The sequence below is a fragment of the Oncorhynchus keta genome, unplaced genomic scaffold (genome assembly GCF_023373465.1).
Source record: "Oncorhynchus keta strain PuntledgeMale-10-30-2019 unplaced genomic scaffold, Oket_V2 Un_contig_3860_pilon_pilon, whole genome shotgun sequence".
Classification (NCBI taxonomy): Eukaryota; Metazoa; Chordata; class Actinopteri; order Salmoniformes; family Salmonidae; genus Oncorhynchus; species Oncorhynchus keta.
The window spans coordinates 22,156-40,488 of record NW_026287470.1 but is presented as its reverse complement, the minus strand read 5'-3'; the positions used below and the strand labels follow the sequence as shown (position 1 = coordinate 40,488).

General features: G+C 44.0%; 1 protein-coding gene across 11 annotated transcripts in view; it reads right to left on the bottom strand.

Moving 5' to 3' along the window:
- The window catches only part of LOC118381743 (CD209 antigen-like protein E), a 31,938-nt gene that overhangs the window by 7,550 nt on the left and 6,055 nt on the right, over window positions 1-18,333 (bottom strand). For 4 of the 11 annotated variants that reach the window (XM_052508765.1, XM_052508766.1, XM_052508762.1 and 1 more), the window contains exon 6: window positions 13,874-15,228. The exons of 2 other annotated variants lie outside the window; for them this stretch is intronic. In XM_052508765.1, coding sequence (XP_052364725.1) covers window positions 15,081-15,228 — 148 coding nt within the window. In that variant the 3' untranslated portion in view covers window positions 13,874-15,080. Of the gene's footprint in view, window positions 1-84; window positions 260-387; window positions 495-526; window positions 602-825; window positions 1,120-13,873; window positions 15,229-18,333 lie in introns of those variants that run through there. 5 more of the 11 variants (XM_052508757.1, XM_052508768.1, XM_052508760.1 and 2 more) reach the window with 4 other exon arrangements.

The window sequence follows — 18,333 nt, the reverse complement described above, 5'->3', positions numbered from 1 at the left end:
GCGTTCAGTTTGTACGTGCAGACCTGCCTGCGTGCCTCAGCTCCTGTGTGAGACACTAAGATACTTAGAATACTTAGTTCTTACCTGAGCGATGGTTCTCAGTCTTCACGCTCCTCGTTAATCTGTTCCGGTTTTCTTCATTAACTTCTTTTAATTCAATCACCTGTTTGTTGACGTAGTCGGCCATCTTAACTAACAGTACCGGATATCAATGATTAAACCAATCAATCAATTAATCAACTAATTCAGTCTGTCTGACCTCTATTGTAATATCAATGATTAAACCAATCAATCAATTAATCAACTAATTCAGTCTGTCTGACCTCTATTGTAATATCAATGATTACCCCAATCAATCAATGAATCAACTAATTCAGTCTGTCTGACTTCTATTGTAATATCTATGATTCTAAGTTACTTGTACTAACAGTATTTACTTACTAATGATTACCTTTCTAACTGACTCCTAATGGTAATATCTACTGTATGATTACCTTTCTAACGGTCTCCTAATGGTAATATCTACCTTTCTAACTGACTCCTAATGGTAATATCTACTGTATGATTACCTTTCTAACTGACTCCTAATGGTAATATCTACCTTTCTAACTGACTCCTAATGGTAATATCTACCTTTCTAACTGACTCCTAATGGTAATATCTACCTTTCTAACTGTCTCCTAATGGTAATATCTACCTTTCTAACTGACTCCTAATGGTAATATCTACCTTTCTAACTGACTCCTAATGGTAATATCTACCTTTCTAACTGTCTCCTAATGGTAATATCTACCTTTCTACCTGACTCCTGATGGTAATATCTACTGTATGATTACCTTTCTAACTGACTCCTAATGGTAATATCTACTGTATGATTACCTTTCTAACTGACTCCTAATGGTAATATCTACTGTATGATTACCTTTCTAACTGACTCCTAATGGTAATATCTACTGTATGATTACCTTTCTAACTGACTCCTAATGGTAATATCTACTGTATGATTACCTTTCTAACTGACTCCTAATGGTAATATCTACTGTATGATTACCTTTCTAACTGACTCCTAATGGTAATATCTACTGTATGATTACCTTTCTAACTGACTCCTAATGGTAATATCTATTGTATGATTACCTTTCGAACTGACTCCTAATGGTAATATCTACTGCATGATTCTAACTTCAGTGACTAGTATTTGAGTAGTTGCTCTGATGTGCATCTCCACCAGGTTCCTCTCTGATCTTTGTCTGTTGTCCACTAACATTGATATATACAAGTATCCAATCACCTCCACTCAGGAAGTTAAACATGATAGGATATTCTAAACAGAGTGATATAACATGATAGCTGCATGACAACAAGTAATGATGAGCGCAGTCTTTCATCCTATCACTTTGACTGTTCTGTTTGTGGCTTCTCCAGCCTTCAAATGGAGTTCACATTGTGACTCTATCTCTCTCTATGCCACCAATGGACATATAGGGGCCCTTTAATTGTATCTAAGCTGTCAGTGTGTGACATCAGTGTGAAGAGTTATTCAGAGGTGTGTGTGGGACTTCTGTCTGCATCTTTATCAGAAAAGGGGAACTTCACACGTGTGTCTGTGTGTGACATCAGTGTGAAGAGTTATTCAGAGGTGTGTGTGGGACTTCTGTCTGCATCTTTATCAGAAAGGGGAACTTCACACGTGTGTCTGTGTGTGACATCAGTGTGAAGAGTTATTCAGAGGTGTGTGTGGGACTTCTGTCTGCATCTTTATCCAAAAATGTGTTTGTGTGTCTGTGTGTGTGTCTGTGTGTGTGTGTCTGTGTATTTTTTGGTCTTGCCATACATTTTCAAGCAGATTTAAATCAAAACTTTCAAAACTAGGAACATTCACTGCCTTCTTGGTTAGGAACTCCAGTGTCGGCATTGGCATTGTGTTTTAGGTTATTGTCTTGTGTCACGCCCTGACCTTAGTATTCTTTGTTTTCTTTATTATTTTGGTTAGGTCAGGGTGTGAACCCAGAGCATATCAGACTGCTCTTTCTCTACCACATCTCCGGATTCCTACCGCAAGCTCTGAACCTTTACACCGGATCATCGCAACTAGCTAGCTGCAATCCGAGTGGCTACTCCTGGCTAACGTCTCTGTCCCAAAACAAGCTACAGTTAGCCTTGAGCTAAGCCCATCTCCCGACTAGCCGAAGAGGCCCAACAATACCTCTTTTGCCAATTGGCCTGGACCCTTTACTGCCGACACGGAGCCCCGCCGATCCATCACGACTGGTCCGCCGACATAATCGTCCGAGGTGGTTTCAACAGGCTTTTTCGTTGCGACATCGCCAAAGATCCATCTGCTGGCCAAGGCCCGCGAGCTTTCTGAAACGCTGTGTCTCCAGCTCACCCAGCGCATTAGAGCTCCTGTAGCATAATCCTGGGCTACAATTACCCGGGCCCACGACCGGTCTGTCGATGTCACCGCAAGAAGAGGAATAAACAGACTCACCCCATCGCGACGTCCCCCAAAGGTTAGCTCTCTAGCCCTCGCTATCTCCCTGCTTGCTAATTCGGCCTGCTAACGGTTAGCTTGTCTAGCCCGGGCCTACGAACTGTTAGCTTGTTAGCACAGGCCTGCTAACCATCTGGCTCACTGCGTTCTAAACACTCTGAACCCATTTACTTTCTATCTCTCTTTGATTTTTATTTTGTTTATACCTTCCGGAAACCTGCCTCACCCACTGTGATACGGAATCGCTATCACCTTTAATTTTTATTTTATTTTTATGACACACTCAAGAACCTCCAGACGCTAACCAGCTAACTAGCTACAAGCTATTTAGTCATTGTTAGTTTTTTTAAAAACCTGGATAACACTCGCCAGCCCAGCTTCCCTGCCCATCCACCGCTGCCCCCTGGACACTGATCTCTTGGCTACATAGCTGACGCACGCTGGACTGTCCATTAATCACGGTACCCCATTCTGCTTGTTTGTTTTATCTGTCGACCCAGTTGCCTAGTCAACGCCATTTTACCTGCTGTTTGTTGTGCTAGCTGATTAGCCTCGCCTACTGTTTTTAGCTAGCTTTCCCAATTCAACACCTGTGATTACTGTATGCCTCGCTGTATGTCTCTCCCAAATGTCAATATGCCTTGTATACTGTTGTTCAGGTTAGTTATCATTGTTTTAGTTCACAATGGAGCCCCTAGATCCACTCTGCATACCCCTGTTACCTCCTTTGTCCCACCCCCCACACATGCGGTGACCTCACCCATTACAACCAGCATGTCCAGAGATACAACCTCTCTCATCATCACCCAGTGCCTGGGCTTACCTCCGCTGTACCCGCACCCCACCATACCCCTGTCTGCGCATTATGCCCTGAATATATTCTACCATGCCCAGAAACCTGCTCCTCTTATCCTCTGCCCCCAACGCTCTAGGCGACCAGTTTTGATAGCCTTTAGCCGCACCCTCATACTACTCCTTCTCTGTTCCGCGGGTGATGTGGAGGTAAACCCAGGCCCTGCATGTCCCCAGGTACCCTCATTTGTTGACTTCTGTGATCGAAAAGTCTTGGTTTTATGCATGTCAACATCAGAAGCCTCCTCCCTAAGTTTGTTTTACTCACTGCTTTAGCACACTCTGCTAACCCTGATGTCCTTGCCGTGTCTGAATCCTGGCTCAGGAAGGCCACCAAAAATTCAGAGATTTCCATACCCAACTATAACATCTTCCGTCAAGATAGAACTGCCAAAGGGGGCGGAGTCCCAGTCTACTGCAGAGATAGCCTGCAAAGTAATGTCATACTTTCCAGGTCCATACCCAAACAGTTTGAACTACTAATTTTGAAAATTACTCTCTCCAGAAACAAGTCTCTCACTGTTGCCGCCTGCTACCGACCCCCGTCAGCTCCCAGCTGTGCCCTGGACACCATTTGTGAATTGATCGCCCCCATCTAGCTTCAGAGTTTGTCCTGTTAGGTGACCTAAACTGGGATATGCTTAACACCCCGGCAGTCCTACAATCTAAGCTAGATGCCCTCAATCTCACGCAAATCATCAAGGAACCCACCAGGTACAACCCTAACTCTGTAAACAAGGGCACCCTCATAGACGTCATCCTGACCAACTGGCCCTCCAAATATACCTCCGCTGTCTTCAACCAGGATCTCAGCGATCACTGCCTCATCGCCTGTATCCGCCACGGAGCCGCAGTCAAACGACCACCCCTCATCACTGTCAAACGCTCCCTAAAACACTTCTGTGAGCAGGCCTTTCTAATCGACCTGGCCCGTGTATCCTGGAAGGACATTGACCTCATCCCGTCAGTTGAGGATGCCTGGTCATTCTTTAAAAGTAACTTCCTCACCATTTTGGATAAGCATGCTCCGTTCAAAAATGCAGAACCAAGAACAGATACAGCCCTTGGTTCACCCCAGACCTGACTGCCCTCGACCAGCACAAAAACATCCTGTGGCGGACTGCAATAGCATCGAATAGCCCCGTGATATGCAACTGTTCAGGGAAGTCAGGAACCAATACACGCAGTCAGTCAGGAAAGCTAAGGCCAGCTTCTTCAGGCAAAAGTTTGCATCCTGTAGCTCCAACTCCAAAAAGTTCTGGGACACTGTGAAGTCCATGGAGAACAAGAGCACCTCCTCCCAGCTGCCCACTGCACTGAGGCTAGGAAACACGGTCTCCACCGATAAATCCATGATTATCGAAAACTTCAATAAGCACTTCTCAACGGCTGGCCATGCCTTCCGTCTGGCTACTCCAACCTCGGCCAACAGCTCCGCCCCCCGTAGTTCCTCACCCAAGCCTCTCCAGGTTCTCCTTTACCCAAATCCAGATAGCAGATGTTCTGAAAGAGCTGCAAAACCTGGACCCGTACAAATCAGCTGGGCTTGACAATCTGGACCCGCTATTTCTGAAACTATCTGCCGCCATTGTCGCAACCCCTATCACCAGCCTGTTCAACCTCTCTTTCATATCGTCTGAGATCCCCAAGGATTGAAAGCTGCCGCAGTCATCCCCCTCTTCAAAGGAGGAGACACCCTGGACCCAAACTGCTATAGACCTATATCCATCCTGCCCTGCCTATCTAAGGTCTTCGAAAGCCAAGTCAACAAACAGGTCACTGACCATCTCGAATCCCACCGTACCTTCTCCGCTGTGCAATCTGGTTTCCGAGCCGGTCACGGGTGCACCTCAGCCACACTCAAGGTACTAAATGATATCATAACCGCCATCGATAAAAGACAGTACTGTGCAGCCGTCTTCATCGACCTCGCCAAGGCTTTCGACTCTGTCAATCACCAAATTCTTATCGGCAGACTCAACAGCCTCGGTTTTTCGGATGACTGCCTTGCCTGGTTCACCAATTACTTTGCAGACAGAGTTCAGTGTGTCAAATCAGAGGGCATGCTGTCCGGTCCTCTGGCAGTCTCTATGGGGGTGCCACAGGGTTCAATTCTCGGGCCGACTCTTTTCTCTGTATATATCAATGATGTTGCTCTTGCTGCGGGCGATTCCCTGATCCACCTCTACGCAGACGACACCATTCTATATACTTTCGGCCCGTCATTGGACACTGTGCTATCAAACCTCCAAACGAGCTTCAATGCCATACAGCACTCCTTCCGTGGCCTCCAACTGCTCTTAAACGCGAGTAAAACCAAATGCATGCTTTTCAACCGATCGCTGCCTGCACCCGCATGCCCGACTAGCATCACCACCCTGGATGGTTCCAACCTTGAATATGTGGACATCTATAAGTACCTAGGTGTCTGGCTAGACTGCAAACTCTCCTTCCAGACTCACATCAAACATCTCCAATCAAAAATCAAATCCAGAGTCGGCTTTCTATTCCGCAACAAAGCCTCCTTCACTCACGCTGCCAAGCTTACCCTAGTAAAACTGACTATCCTACCGATCCTCGACTTCGGCGATGTCATCTACAAAATGGCTTCCAACACTCTACTCAGCAAACTGGATGCAGTCTATCACAGTGCCATCCGTTTTGTCACTAAAGCACCTTATACCACCCACCACTGCGACTTGTATGCTCTAGTCGGCTGGCCCTCACTACATATTCGTCGCCAGACCCACTGGCTCCAGGTCATTTACAAGTCCATGCTAGGTAAAGCTCCGCCTTATCTCAGTTCACTGGTCACGATGGCAACACCCATCCGTAGCACGCGCTCCAGCAGGTGTATCTCACTGATCATCCCTAAAGCCAACACCTCATTTGGCCGCCTTTCGTTCCAGTACTCTGCTGCCTGTGACTGGAACGAATTGCAAAATCGCTGAAGTTGGAGACTTTTATCTCCCTCACCAACTTCAAACATCAGCTATCCGAGCAGCTAACCGATCGCTGCAGCTGTACATAGTCTATAGGTAAATAGCTCACCCTTTTTCACCTGCCTCATTCCCATACTGTTTTTATACTGTTTTTATTTATTTACTTTTCTGCTCTTTTGCACACCAATATCACCAATATCTCTACCTGTACATGCCCATCTGATCATTTATCACTCCAGTGTTAATCTGCAAAATTGTATTATTCGCCTACCTCCTCATGCCTTTTGCACACATTGTATATAGATTGCCCATTTTTTCTACTGTGTTATTGACTTGCTAATTGTTTACTCCATGTGTAACTCTGTTGTCTGTTCACACTGCTATGCTTTATCTTGGCCAGGTCGCAGTTGCAAATGAGAACTTGTTCTCAACTAGCCTACCTGGTTAAATAAAGGTGAAATAAATAAAAAAAAATAAAAAAAAAAATGGGTGATGTATGTGTTTTTCTTCCTGTCTAGGGGTTTTGTATGTCTATGGTTAGTTGACTGTGTCTGCACTTGTTCATATATAGCTTCACGTTCGTTTGGTTGTTTTGTAAAGTTTGTTTAGTGTTTCTTCGTTAATAAATAGAAGAATGTATTCACATCACGCTGCGCATTGGTCTCCCCCATTCAACGAACGTGACATCTTGCTGAAAGGTGATTTCATTTGCCAATGTCTGGTGGAAAACAGGTTTTACTCTAGGATTTTGCCTGTGCTTATCTCCATTCCATCCTTAAATCCTTAACTTCTCTAGGATAGGGGGCAGCATTCGGAATTTTGGATGAAAAGCGTGCCCAAATTAAACTGCCTGCTACTCATGCCCAGAAACTAAGATATGCATATTATTAGTAGATTTGGATAGAAAACACTCTGAAGTTTCTAAAACTGTTTGAATCACGTCTGTGACTGTAACAGAACTTATTTGGCAGGCGAAACCCAGAGGACAAACCACTCTCTTTTCAATGGGATTTCATTGTGAATCCAGATTTCTAAGGGACTTTCTTGCAGTTCCTACTATGTCAACAGTGTTTAGAAATTGGTTGAGGTTTTTCGTTTGAGAAATGAAGAAATAGCACTGTTCAGAATGAGGCTTGAGAGAATGTGAATGTGTGATTTCATCAACGTCACCGGCTTTCTAGCCAGCGTCGCTCCATTTTTCATATGTTCATTTGTTTTTTTCTTGTTCAATACACACCTGGTTTTCATTCCCCAATCAATCTACATGTATTTAGTCCTGTGTTCCCCATATTGTCTTTGTGTGTAATTGTTCATTGTTTATGGTGTATGTTCACGCGAGATACTTTTATAGTTTATGTTATGTCATGGTTCACAAGAAGAAACGCTGGTGATACAGAGCAAGACATGGGGAGTCCTGTGAGATTAAGGAGAAGGGGAAACCAGGCAACTCTTCCCTCCATTCTATTGGCTAATGTACAGCCACTTGATAATAAGATGGATGACCTCTGATCGAGGATTTGCTACCAACGGGACTCACATAACTGCAATATTCTCTGTGTTTCTTAACATGGCTTTTAGCAGCAAGATTTGCGACCTGTTGTCAAGAGAAAAGGGCAACCAGTGAAGAACAAACACCATTGTAAATACAACCTACATTTATGTTTATTTATTTTACCTTTTGTACTTTGTTATAACACGGTACGTAATGTGACATTTGAAATGTCTCTCTTCCTTTGAAGAGACAATAACACAGTAGAAAAAAAAACAAATCAAAAGAAAGAGTCTATATCCATTGTGTGCAAAAGGCATGAGGAGGTAGGCGAATAATTACAATTTAGCAGATTAACACTGGAGTGATAAATGATCAGATGGTCATGTGCAGGTAGAGATACTGGTGTGCAAAAGAGCAGAAAAGTAAATAAATAAAAACAGTATGGAGATGAGGTAGATAAAATGGGTGGGCTATTTACCGATGGACTATGAACAGCTGCAGCGATCGGATAGCTGCTCAGAGAGCAGATGTTTAAAAGTTGGTGAGGGAGATATATCTCCAACTTCAGCGATTTTTGCAATTCGTTCCAGTCACAGGCAGCAGAGAACTGGAAGGAAAGGTGGCCAAATGAGGTGTTGGCTTTAGGGATGATCAGTGAGATACACCTGCTGGAGCGCGTGCTACAGGTGGGTGTTGCCATCGTGACCAGTGAACTGAGATAAGGTGGAGCATTACCTAGCATGGACTTGTAGATGACCTGGAGCCAGAGGGTCTGGCGACGAATATGTAGAGAGGGCCAATCGACGAGCATACAGGTCGCAGTGGTGGGTGGTATAAGGTGCTTTAGTAACAAAACGGATGGCACTGTGATAAACTGCATCCAGTTTGCTGAGTAGAGTATTGGAAGCTATTTTGTAGATGACATCACCAAAGTCGAGGATCGGTAGGATAGTCAGTTTTACTAGGGTAAGTTTGCGGCGTGAGTGAAGGAGGCTTTGTTGTGAAATAGAAAGCCAACTCTAGATTTGATTTTAGATTGGAGATGTTTGATATGAGTCTGAAAGGAGAGTTTACAGTCTAGGCAGACACCTAGGTACTTATAGATGTCCACATATTCTAGGTCGGAACCATCCAGGGTGGTGATGCTAGTCGGGCGTGCGGGTGCAGGTAGCGAACGGTTGAAAAGCATGCATTTGGTTTTACTAGTGTTTAAGAGCAGTTGGACGCCACGGAAGGAGTGTTGTATGGCATTGAAGCTCGTTTGGAGGTTAGATAGCACAGTGTCCAAGGAAGGGCCAGAGGTATACAGAATGGTGTCGTCTGCGTAGAGGTGGATCAGGGAATTGCCCGCAGCAAGAGCAACATCATTGATATATACAGAGAAAAGAGTTGGCCCGAGAATTGAACCCTGTGGTACCCCCATAGAAACTGCCAGAGGACCGGACAACATGCCCTCTGATTTGACACACTGAACTCTGTCTGCAAAGTAGTTGGTGAACCAGGCAAGGCAGTCATTAGAAAAACCGAGTCTACTGAGTCTGCCGAGTCTGCCGATAAGAATATGATGATTGACGAAAGTCGAAAGTCGAAAGCTTTGGCCATAACCGATGGCAGTTATGATATTGTTTAGTTCCTTGAGTGTGGTTGAGGCGCAACCGTGACCGGCTCGGAAACCAGATTGCACAGCGGAGAAGGTACGGTGGGATTCGAGATGGTCAGTGATCTATGAGGGTGCCCTTGTTTACAGATTTAGGGTTGTACCTGGTGGGTTTCTTGATGATTTGTGTGAGATTGAGGGAATCTATTTTAGATTGTATGACTGCCGGGGTGTTAAGCATATCCCAGTTTAGGTCACCTAACAGAACAAACTCTGAAGCTAGATGGGGGGCGATCAATTCACAAATGGTGTCCAGGGCAGAGCTCGGAGCTGAGGGGGGTCAGTAGCAGGCGGCCAAAGTGAGAGACTTATTTCTGGAGAGAGTAATTTTTTAATTAGTAGTTCAAACTGTTTGGGTATGGACCTGGAAAGTATGACATTACTTTGCAGGCTATCTCTGCAGAAGACTGCAACTCCTCCCCATTTGGCAGTTCTATCTTGATGGAAAATGTTATAGTTGGGTATGGAAATCTCAGAATTTTTGGTGGCCTTCCTAAGCCAGGATTCAGACACGCCAAGGACATCAGGGTTGGCAGAGTGTGCTAAAGCAGTGAGTAAAACAAACTTAGGGAGGAGGCTTCTGATGTTGACATGCATGAAACCAAGGCTTTTTCGATCACAGAAGTCAACAAATGAGGATGCCTGGGGACATGCAGGGCCTGGGTTTACCTCCACATCACCCGCGAAACAGAGGAGGAGTAGGATGAGGGTGCGGCTAAAGGCTATCAAAACTGGACACCTAGAGCGTTGGGGACAAAGAATAAAAGGAGCAGATTTCTGGGCGTGGTAGAATATATTCAGGGCATAATGCTCAGACAGGGGTATGGTGGGGTGCTGGTACAGCGGAGGTAAGCCCAGGCACTGGGTGATGATAAGAGAGGTTGTATCTCTGGACATGCTGGTTGTAATGGGTGAGGTCACCACATGTGTGGGAGGTGGGACAAAGGAGGTATCAGCGGTATGAATAGTGGAGCTAGGGGCTCCATTTGTAAACTAAAACAATGATAACTAACTTGAGCAACAGTATACAATGCATATTGACATTTGAGAGAGACAAACAGCTAGGCATAAAGTAATTGCAGGTGTTGATTGGGAGAGCTAGCTAAAACAACAGGTGAGACAACAACAGCTAATCAGCTAACACAACAACAGCAGGTAAAATGGCGATGACTAGGCAGAGAGGGACGGATTACCTACACACAGAGCCTGAGTTCGCGGCTGGAGCTGACTGATAAAAAATAAATAAACAGAATGGAGTACCGTGATTAATGGACAGTCCAGCAGGCATCAGCTATGTAGCCAAGTAATCATAGTGTCCAGGGGGCAGCAGTAGATGGACGCGGGCGACATGGCGTTTAAAGTTAGTAGCCCGGGGCTAGTAGGAGCGTCTGCTCCGACGGAGGCCGGTTGAAGGCACAGCGGATGGATTATTCATCGGCAGAACAGTCGTGGCGGTGCGCTGTGTCGACAGAGGATCCAAGCCAGATGGCGAAAGAGATATTGTAGAATTTAGTTTGCTAGCCGGGAGATGCGCCTGGCTCACGGCTAACTGGTGCTAGCTTCGTGGAACCACTATAGCCAATCGGTAGCAGCAGTGATCCGGTGCCAAGGTCCAGAGTTTAGAGCAAGGATCCGGTGGTGTATTGGGCTCTAGCCGTGTATGAGTGGGGTTCGGGTGAACAGCTGAGTAGGCCGGGAGGTAGGCCTCAGGGATAGCTTCGGTACTGGGTGCCACGGTGAGTGCAAGCTAGCTGTGATCTATCTAGCTGCCAGCTGTGAAATAGCTAACTGCAAACTAGCTGTGAAGATCAGAATTAGTGGTCCAGCGATTACGGCAGGAATCTGGCATTGTTGTGGAGAGACAGTCCAATACTGGTAGACTGGCAAGTATTATCCAGGCTAAAAACAGGGCTGGTATCTGTGCAGAAGGTAAAAGCAGCTAGCAGTGGCTAACAATGACTAAATAGCCTGTAGCTTATTAGCTGGTTAGCTTCTGGAGGTTCTTGAATGTGTTCTAAAATTAAAAATAATAGCGATTCCGTATCACATTGGGTGAGGCAGGTTACCGGAAGGTATAATCGAATTAAAAATCGGAAAGAGATTGACATATATATATACAAAAAAATATGAAAAATACAAAAGTACACGAGAGGATGAACAAACAAGTCTTCACTGCTACGCCATCTTGGAATCGAGCACCCTGTAATGCAGCACCCTGTAATACCTACAACTTACTGAACCACTGTGCTATAGAGGAATGAGCACTCTGCTCAACAATGACTGGTTACAGCTCTACCTTCAGTTACTGCTAGACGAATGAGCACTGTGCTCAATAATGACTGGTTACAGCTCTAACCAATGCAACACATATATCTTTAGCTTAAATTGACAGATTTGTATCAGGGCCGTGGTTGTGTGCAGTGTTTTAGGGGGCATATCCAGCCCTACCGCACCTCCTTACCCATCCAAATAAAATATTGAAATATTGATCATTTATTTGACCGAGATGCGTGCCAACCGAAAGACGCATCAATCTCGGTTAAAGCATCCAAGCGAGCAAAACAGCACCACTCTGTCTCGGTGTGTGTAGCCATGTATCTGATGCTGTCTGGACCAAAAGAGTATGGAATGTCATACGATTTCTGACCAGACAGCATCGGATACACGGGCTGCATGTAGAGGGGCTGCTGTTTAGCTCAATAGGTTGCTTTCTCTGGTGACATAGTTTCAACAGAGAGGAAGACGCAAAGCGAGAGGGCTCACTCTCGCCAAAATATGTCCAGTAAAATCCCAATGTGTTTCTATGGGAACAATATGCAGTCACCTTTGGGACAAGACTCCCATTGATAGGGCATCTCGTTATTGTATACATGTCTCTGGTTTCAGCATCTTGCCAATAGGAAAGGACAATTGACGGGTGCACAGTACACTGTTTTAAGATGCTGGATTGCCCTAAGGCGAAATGTATGTGTCGCCAAAATTATATAATTACTCCTGTCTAAATAAAATCATTAAACATACTTCACCAGGGAGCATGACTTAGCCACAGAGGATTATTAGCTTCTTTAAAGTGCAGTTGCATAAACCATCAAGCGCTATGATGAAACTGGCTCTCATGAGGACCGACACAGGAAAGAAAGACCCAAAATAACCTCTGTTTCAGAGGATACGTTTATTAGTTACCAGCCTCAGAATTTGTAGCCCTAGTAAATGCTTCACAGAGTTAAAGTAACACACATCTCAACATCAACTGTTCAGAGGAGACTGTGTGAATCAGGCCTTCTTGGTCAAATTGCTGCAAAGAAACCACTACTAAAGGACACCAATAGTAAGAAGAGACTTGCTTGGGCCAGGAAACACGAGCAGTGGAAATCTAGCGTTTGGTCTGATAAGTCCAAATTTTAGATTTTTGGTTTCAATCACTGTGTCTTTGAGACGCAGAGACACAGATGATTTCTGCATGTGTGGTTCCCACCGTGGAGCATGGAGGAGGAGGTGTGATGGTGTGGGGGTGCTCTGCTAGTTACACTGTCTGTGATTTATTAAGAATTCAAGGCTCACTTAACCAGCATGGCGACCACAACATTCTGCAGCGATACGCCATCCCATCTGCTTTGCGCTTAGTGGGACTATCCTTTGTTTTTCAACAGGACAGTGACCCAACCCACCTCCAGGCTGTGTAAGGGCTTTTTGACCAAGATGAAGAGTGATGGAGTGCTGCATCAGATTACCTGGCCTCCACAATCCCCCGACCTCAACCAAATTGAGATGTTTTGGGATGAGTTGGACCACAGAGTGGAGGAAAAGCAGCCAACAAGTGCTCAGCATATGTGGGAACTCCTTCAAGACTGTTGGAATAACATTCTAGGTGAAGCTGGTTGAGAGAATGCCATGAGTGTGCAAAGATGTCATACCAACTTATTTTTTAGCCAGATAAACAGCATTTTCCCCCTCTTTAATGAACTAATTATTTTGACCAGTATGGTTAATTAATTATTCACACCACCAAGTTACCTCAACAGGTAACAATGCATTGTATTGAATAGGTGAGCAATTGAGGATGGTTTTGTTTCTTTTCTATGTCATGCTTGGGGAGAGGCAAATGTGTATCCCAAATAGCACCATATTCCTTATTTAGTGCACTAATTTTGACCAGGCCCCATAAGGCTGTCATCAAATGTAGGGCAGGAGGAGGGCTGTACTTAATTCATGTGGTCAGTGTGAAAACAATGATTTATATCAGACCAGAAATATTGTTAGTAAGACTAGCTAAGCATTGGCACCAAGTGTAGAGTTTGCACATGTTTTTTTCAGGTTAGTCCGAAAGCAAAGCTAAAACTTTACATATTACCTTAATGTTTTCTTCTTTCTGTTAACCTAAGTTTAAATGTTAATGTGTTATAGTCTCTATGGCCAATACACAGAACACAACACAATATCCTCATATTTTTTATTTCATAGAAGCAATGCCATTTCATTCCATTTCATAATTTCATAGAAGTAATACTTAATTAATAAACTGTTTAGAGGGAAAAGGACAAAGCTGAAACTGATACAGTATTGTGACTGATTCTAAAGGTGAAAGCAAGAAAGATAATGTCAGGTACCATGTAAATGTGCTCACAGTTAATTTCACAATCTTAAGGAAAATGTTAATGTACATCAAACATTTGTAGGTAATGAAATAATAAACACATTTAAACAAGATGTGTATTTGACCTATATGTACACTACCGTTCAAAAGTTTGGTGTCATTTAGAAATGTAATTGTTTTTGAAAGAAAAGCACAGAACAGGACAAACTGGTTCTAACTAGAATAGAATGAGGAGTGGGAGGCCCCGGTGCAAAACTGAGCAAGAGGACAAGTACATTAGAGTGTCTAGTTTGAGAAACAGACACCACACAAGTCCTCAACTGGCAGCTTCATTAAATAGTACCCGCAAAACACCAGTCTCAATGTCAACAGTGAAGAGGTGACTCCGGGTTTGCTGGACTTCCTATAGTTTGGGTCATCTGGAAAAAAGCTTGTCCGGAGAAGACAAGGTGAGCCCTACCATCAGTCCTGTGTCATGCCAACAGTAAAGCATCCTGACACCATTCATGTGTGGGGTTGCTTCTCAGCCAAGGGAGTGAGTTCACTCACAATTTTGCATAAGAACCCAGCCATGAATAAAGAATGTTACCAACACATCCTCCGAGAGCAACTTCTCCCAACCATCCAGGAACAGATTGGTGACGAACAATGCCTTTTCCAGCATGATGGAGCACCTTGCCATAAGGCAAAAGTGATAACAAAGTGGCTCGAGGAACAAAACATCAATATTTTGGGTCCATGGCCAGGAAACTCCCCAGACCTTAATCCCATTGAGAACTTGTGGTCTAGTAACATCTGACAAAAATATCTAAAGACACTGAAGCAGCAAACTTGATGAAAATTAATATTTGTGTCATACTCAAAACTTTTGGCCACGACTATAAATATTCCATAAGAAATCTGCCGTTTCCAGCTACAGTAGTCATTTACAACACAATGTCTACACTGTATTACTGATCAATTTTATTTCATTTTAATAGACAAAACATTTTATTTTCTATCAAAAACAAGGACATTTCTAAGTGACCCTAAACGTTGTGCTATTTGAGCTATTTCTGTAATTTCTCACAGATCCAGTGCAGCATGCGGTTGCATGGTGCATCGTTCCAGTTGGCCAAAACGTTGTCCCGATGGTAGACCGCGACACAATCCTTGTTGTTGGTACCACCATAGTCCGGCGTACCACTCTTCCAGTACCTACAGATAACACACACACATAACACACACACATAGAGTCCACCATATTAGTTTTCTAATATTCAGATCTGTGTTGCGTTCCAATGATCTCTCCTTTCATCCTTTCATCCACTACTTCCCACAAATATAAAGGCATTGGATCGGTGTAGGCATGTGGGCTAGAGGGAATTATTACCATATACTGGTGATTTCCTTTCGAATCCATAAATGGAAGTGAACAAGTGCACACTTCTGGAGAAAATATAGAATATTTGAATGCACCCCTTGGTTCTTTCTGAATTCACCTTCCCTCAATTCCTTCTGTCCTCTCTCCTCACCTCATTCTCAAAACGCATTGGGAGAGAATATCCAAGGTCCCTCCCTCCAAAGTTTTTTACTTTTTGTTTTCTTGAGTAAGACAGCTCCAAAATGCAGGTGTTTCAGCCTTGCTTAGTGCTTTCTGTGGGGGTGTTTTCAGAATATACAGGGCGTTCGGGTTGGTAGAGTTCTTTAGTTGTGCTGTGATTGGCTCAGTGTTCTGTTACTAATGGGGAGACTACGTCACAGCAGAATCTACAGGGAGAGCTAGGCAGTTCAAGCCCCCTTGGGTGCTGCTGTAGATTTACATTAGAAGATCCCATCAAGAAGACTCAAGGCCATTTCCCACAGATGAAATGACATCAAATCACGTTATAAATTGCATTCTGAAAGTAATCAGACCTCTTGACTTTTTCTACATTTAGTTACGTTAAAGCATTATTCTAAAACTGATTAAATAGTTTTTTTCCCCTCATTAATCTATTGAATTTACCGCATAATGACAAAGAAAGAAACAGCTTTTTAGAAATATTTCCAAATGTATAAAATTTTAAAAATGGAAATATTACATTTACTTAAGAATTCAGACTGTTTATGAAGCTACAAGCTTGGCACACCTGTATTTGGGAAGTTTCTCCCATTGTTCTCTGCAGATCTTCTCAAGCTCTGTCAGGTTGGATGGGGAGTGTCACTGCACAGCAATTTTCAGGTCTCTCCAGAGATGTTAGATCGGGTTCAAATCCGGGCTCTGGCTGGGCCACTCAAGGACATTCAGAGACTTGTCACAAAGCCACTCCTACGTTATCTTGGCTGTGTCCTTAGGTTCGTTGTCCTGTTGGAAGGTGAACCTTAGCCCCATTCTGAAGTACTGAGCTCTCTGGAGCAGGTTTTCAACAAGGATCTGTCTGTACTTTGCACTGTTCCTTTTTACCTCGATCCTGGCTAGTCTCTCAGTCCGAGCTGCTGAAAAACATCCCCACGGCATGATGCTGCCACCACCATGCTTCACCGTAGCGATGGTGCCAGGCTTCCTCCAGACATGACGCTTGGCATTCAATCTTGGTTTCATCAGAGAATCTTGTTTCTCGTGGTCCGAGAAAATCCTTTAGGTGCCTTTTGGCAAACTCCAAGTGGGCTGTCATGTTCCTTTTACTGAGGAGTGGCTTCCGTCTGGCCACTCTACCATAAAGGCCTGATTGGTGGAGTGCTGCAGAGATAGTTGTCCTTCTGGAAGGTTCTCCCATCTCCACATAGGAACTCCATAGCTCTGTGAGAGTGACCATCGGGTTCTTCACTTTCTTCACTTTCCTGACCAAGGACCATCTCCCCTTATTTCTCTGTTTGGCCAGGCGGCCAGCTCTAGCAAGTGTCTTGGTGCTTCCAAACTTCTTCCATTTAAGAATGAGCGAGGTCACAGTGTTCTTGGGGACCTTCAATACTGCAGAAATAGCTTTCTACCCTTCCCCAGATCTGTGCCTTGACAGAATTCTGTCCCAGAGCTCTATGGACAATTCCTTCGACCTCACGGCTTGATTTTCGCTATGACATGAACTGTCAACTAACGGCCTGATTGGTGGAGCGCTGCAGAGATGATTGTCTTTCTGGAAGCTTCAAAAGAGGAACTATGGAGCTCTGTCAGAGTGACCATTGGGTACTTGGTCACCTCCCTGACCAAGGCCCTTCTCCCCCGATTGCTCAGTTTGGCCGGGCGGCCAGCTCTAGGAAGAGTCTTGGTGGTTCTAAACTTAATCCATTTAAGAATGATGGAGGCCACTGTGTTCTTGGGGACCTTCAGCACCGCAGAAATGTTTTGGTACCCTTCCCCAGATCTGTTCCTCGACACAATGCTGTCTGGGAGTTCTAATAATTCCTTTGACCTCATGGCTTGGTTTTTGCTCTGACATGCACTCTCAACTGTGGGACCTTATATAGACAGGTGTGTGCCTTTCCAAATCAAATCCAATAATTTGAATTGACCACAGGTGGTCTCCAATTAAGTAGTAGAAACATCTCAAGGATGAACAATGGAAACAGGATGCACCTGAGCTCAATTTCGAGTCTCATAGCAAAGGGTCTGAATACTTATGTAAATAATGTATTTCAGTTGTTTATGTGTAATACATTTGTTTCACTTTGTCATGATGGGGTATTGTGTGCATATTGATGAAGATTTGTTTTCATTTGATCCATTTTAGAATAAGGCTGCAACGTAACAAAATGTGGAAAAAGTCAAGTGGTCTGAATACTTTACGAATACACTGTAGCTTTGATTGGACTGATCATGTTACTTTCAAAATCTTAGCTAGCAATCTAGACAAGCAGTCATGCTCATGAATCATGTCCACAATCTACTGGCAAATCCTTTTAAATCCTTGTCATATGAACAGAAATTATAAATGAAACGTATCAGTGCTCATTGGCCATTGGACATAAACATTACAAAACAAGTTGGAAATCGCAAATTGAACAATGAGTGGTTTGGAAGGAATCATTGGCTAACTGCAAACATTGCAAAGCAATCACTATTTTGCTTCCCCTGCCAGATATTCGGTGGAGAGGGTGTGTGGTTTAAGGATTTAAACATCTGTCTGAAATGTTTTCTTTTCCAAGCTTAAAAAGATAAACATTCACTCGCAACACCATGGGCCAGAAAATGGTAAATAAATTGGCCATGCTGTCCAGTGACGATTTTAGCATTTAAATCTTGGTGTGGCAAACTCCCCAAATGTTGTTTATGCATTCCACTGAGGACAGGACACACATTAGACACACAGGTGAAAATGTCAGACACTGTCAGATACTGTGGTA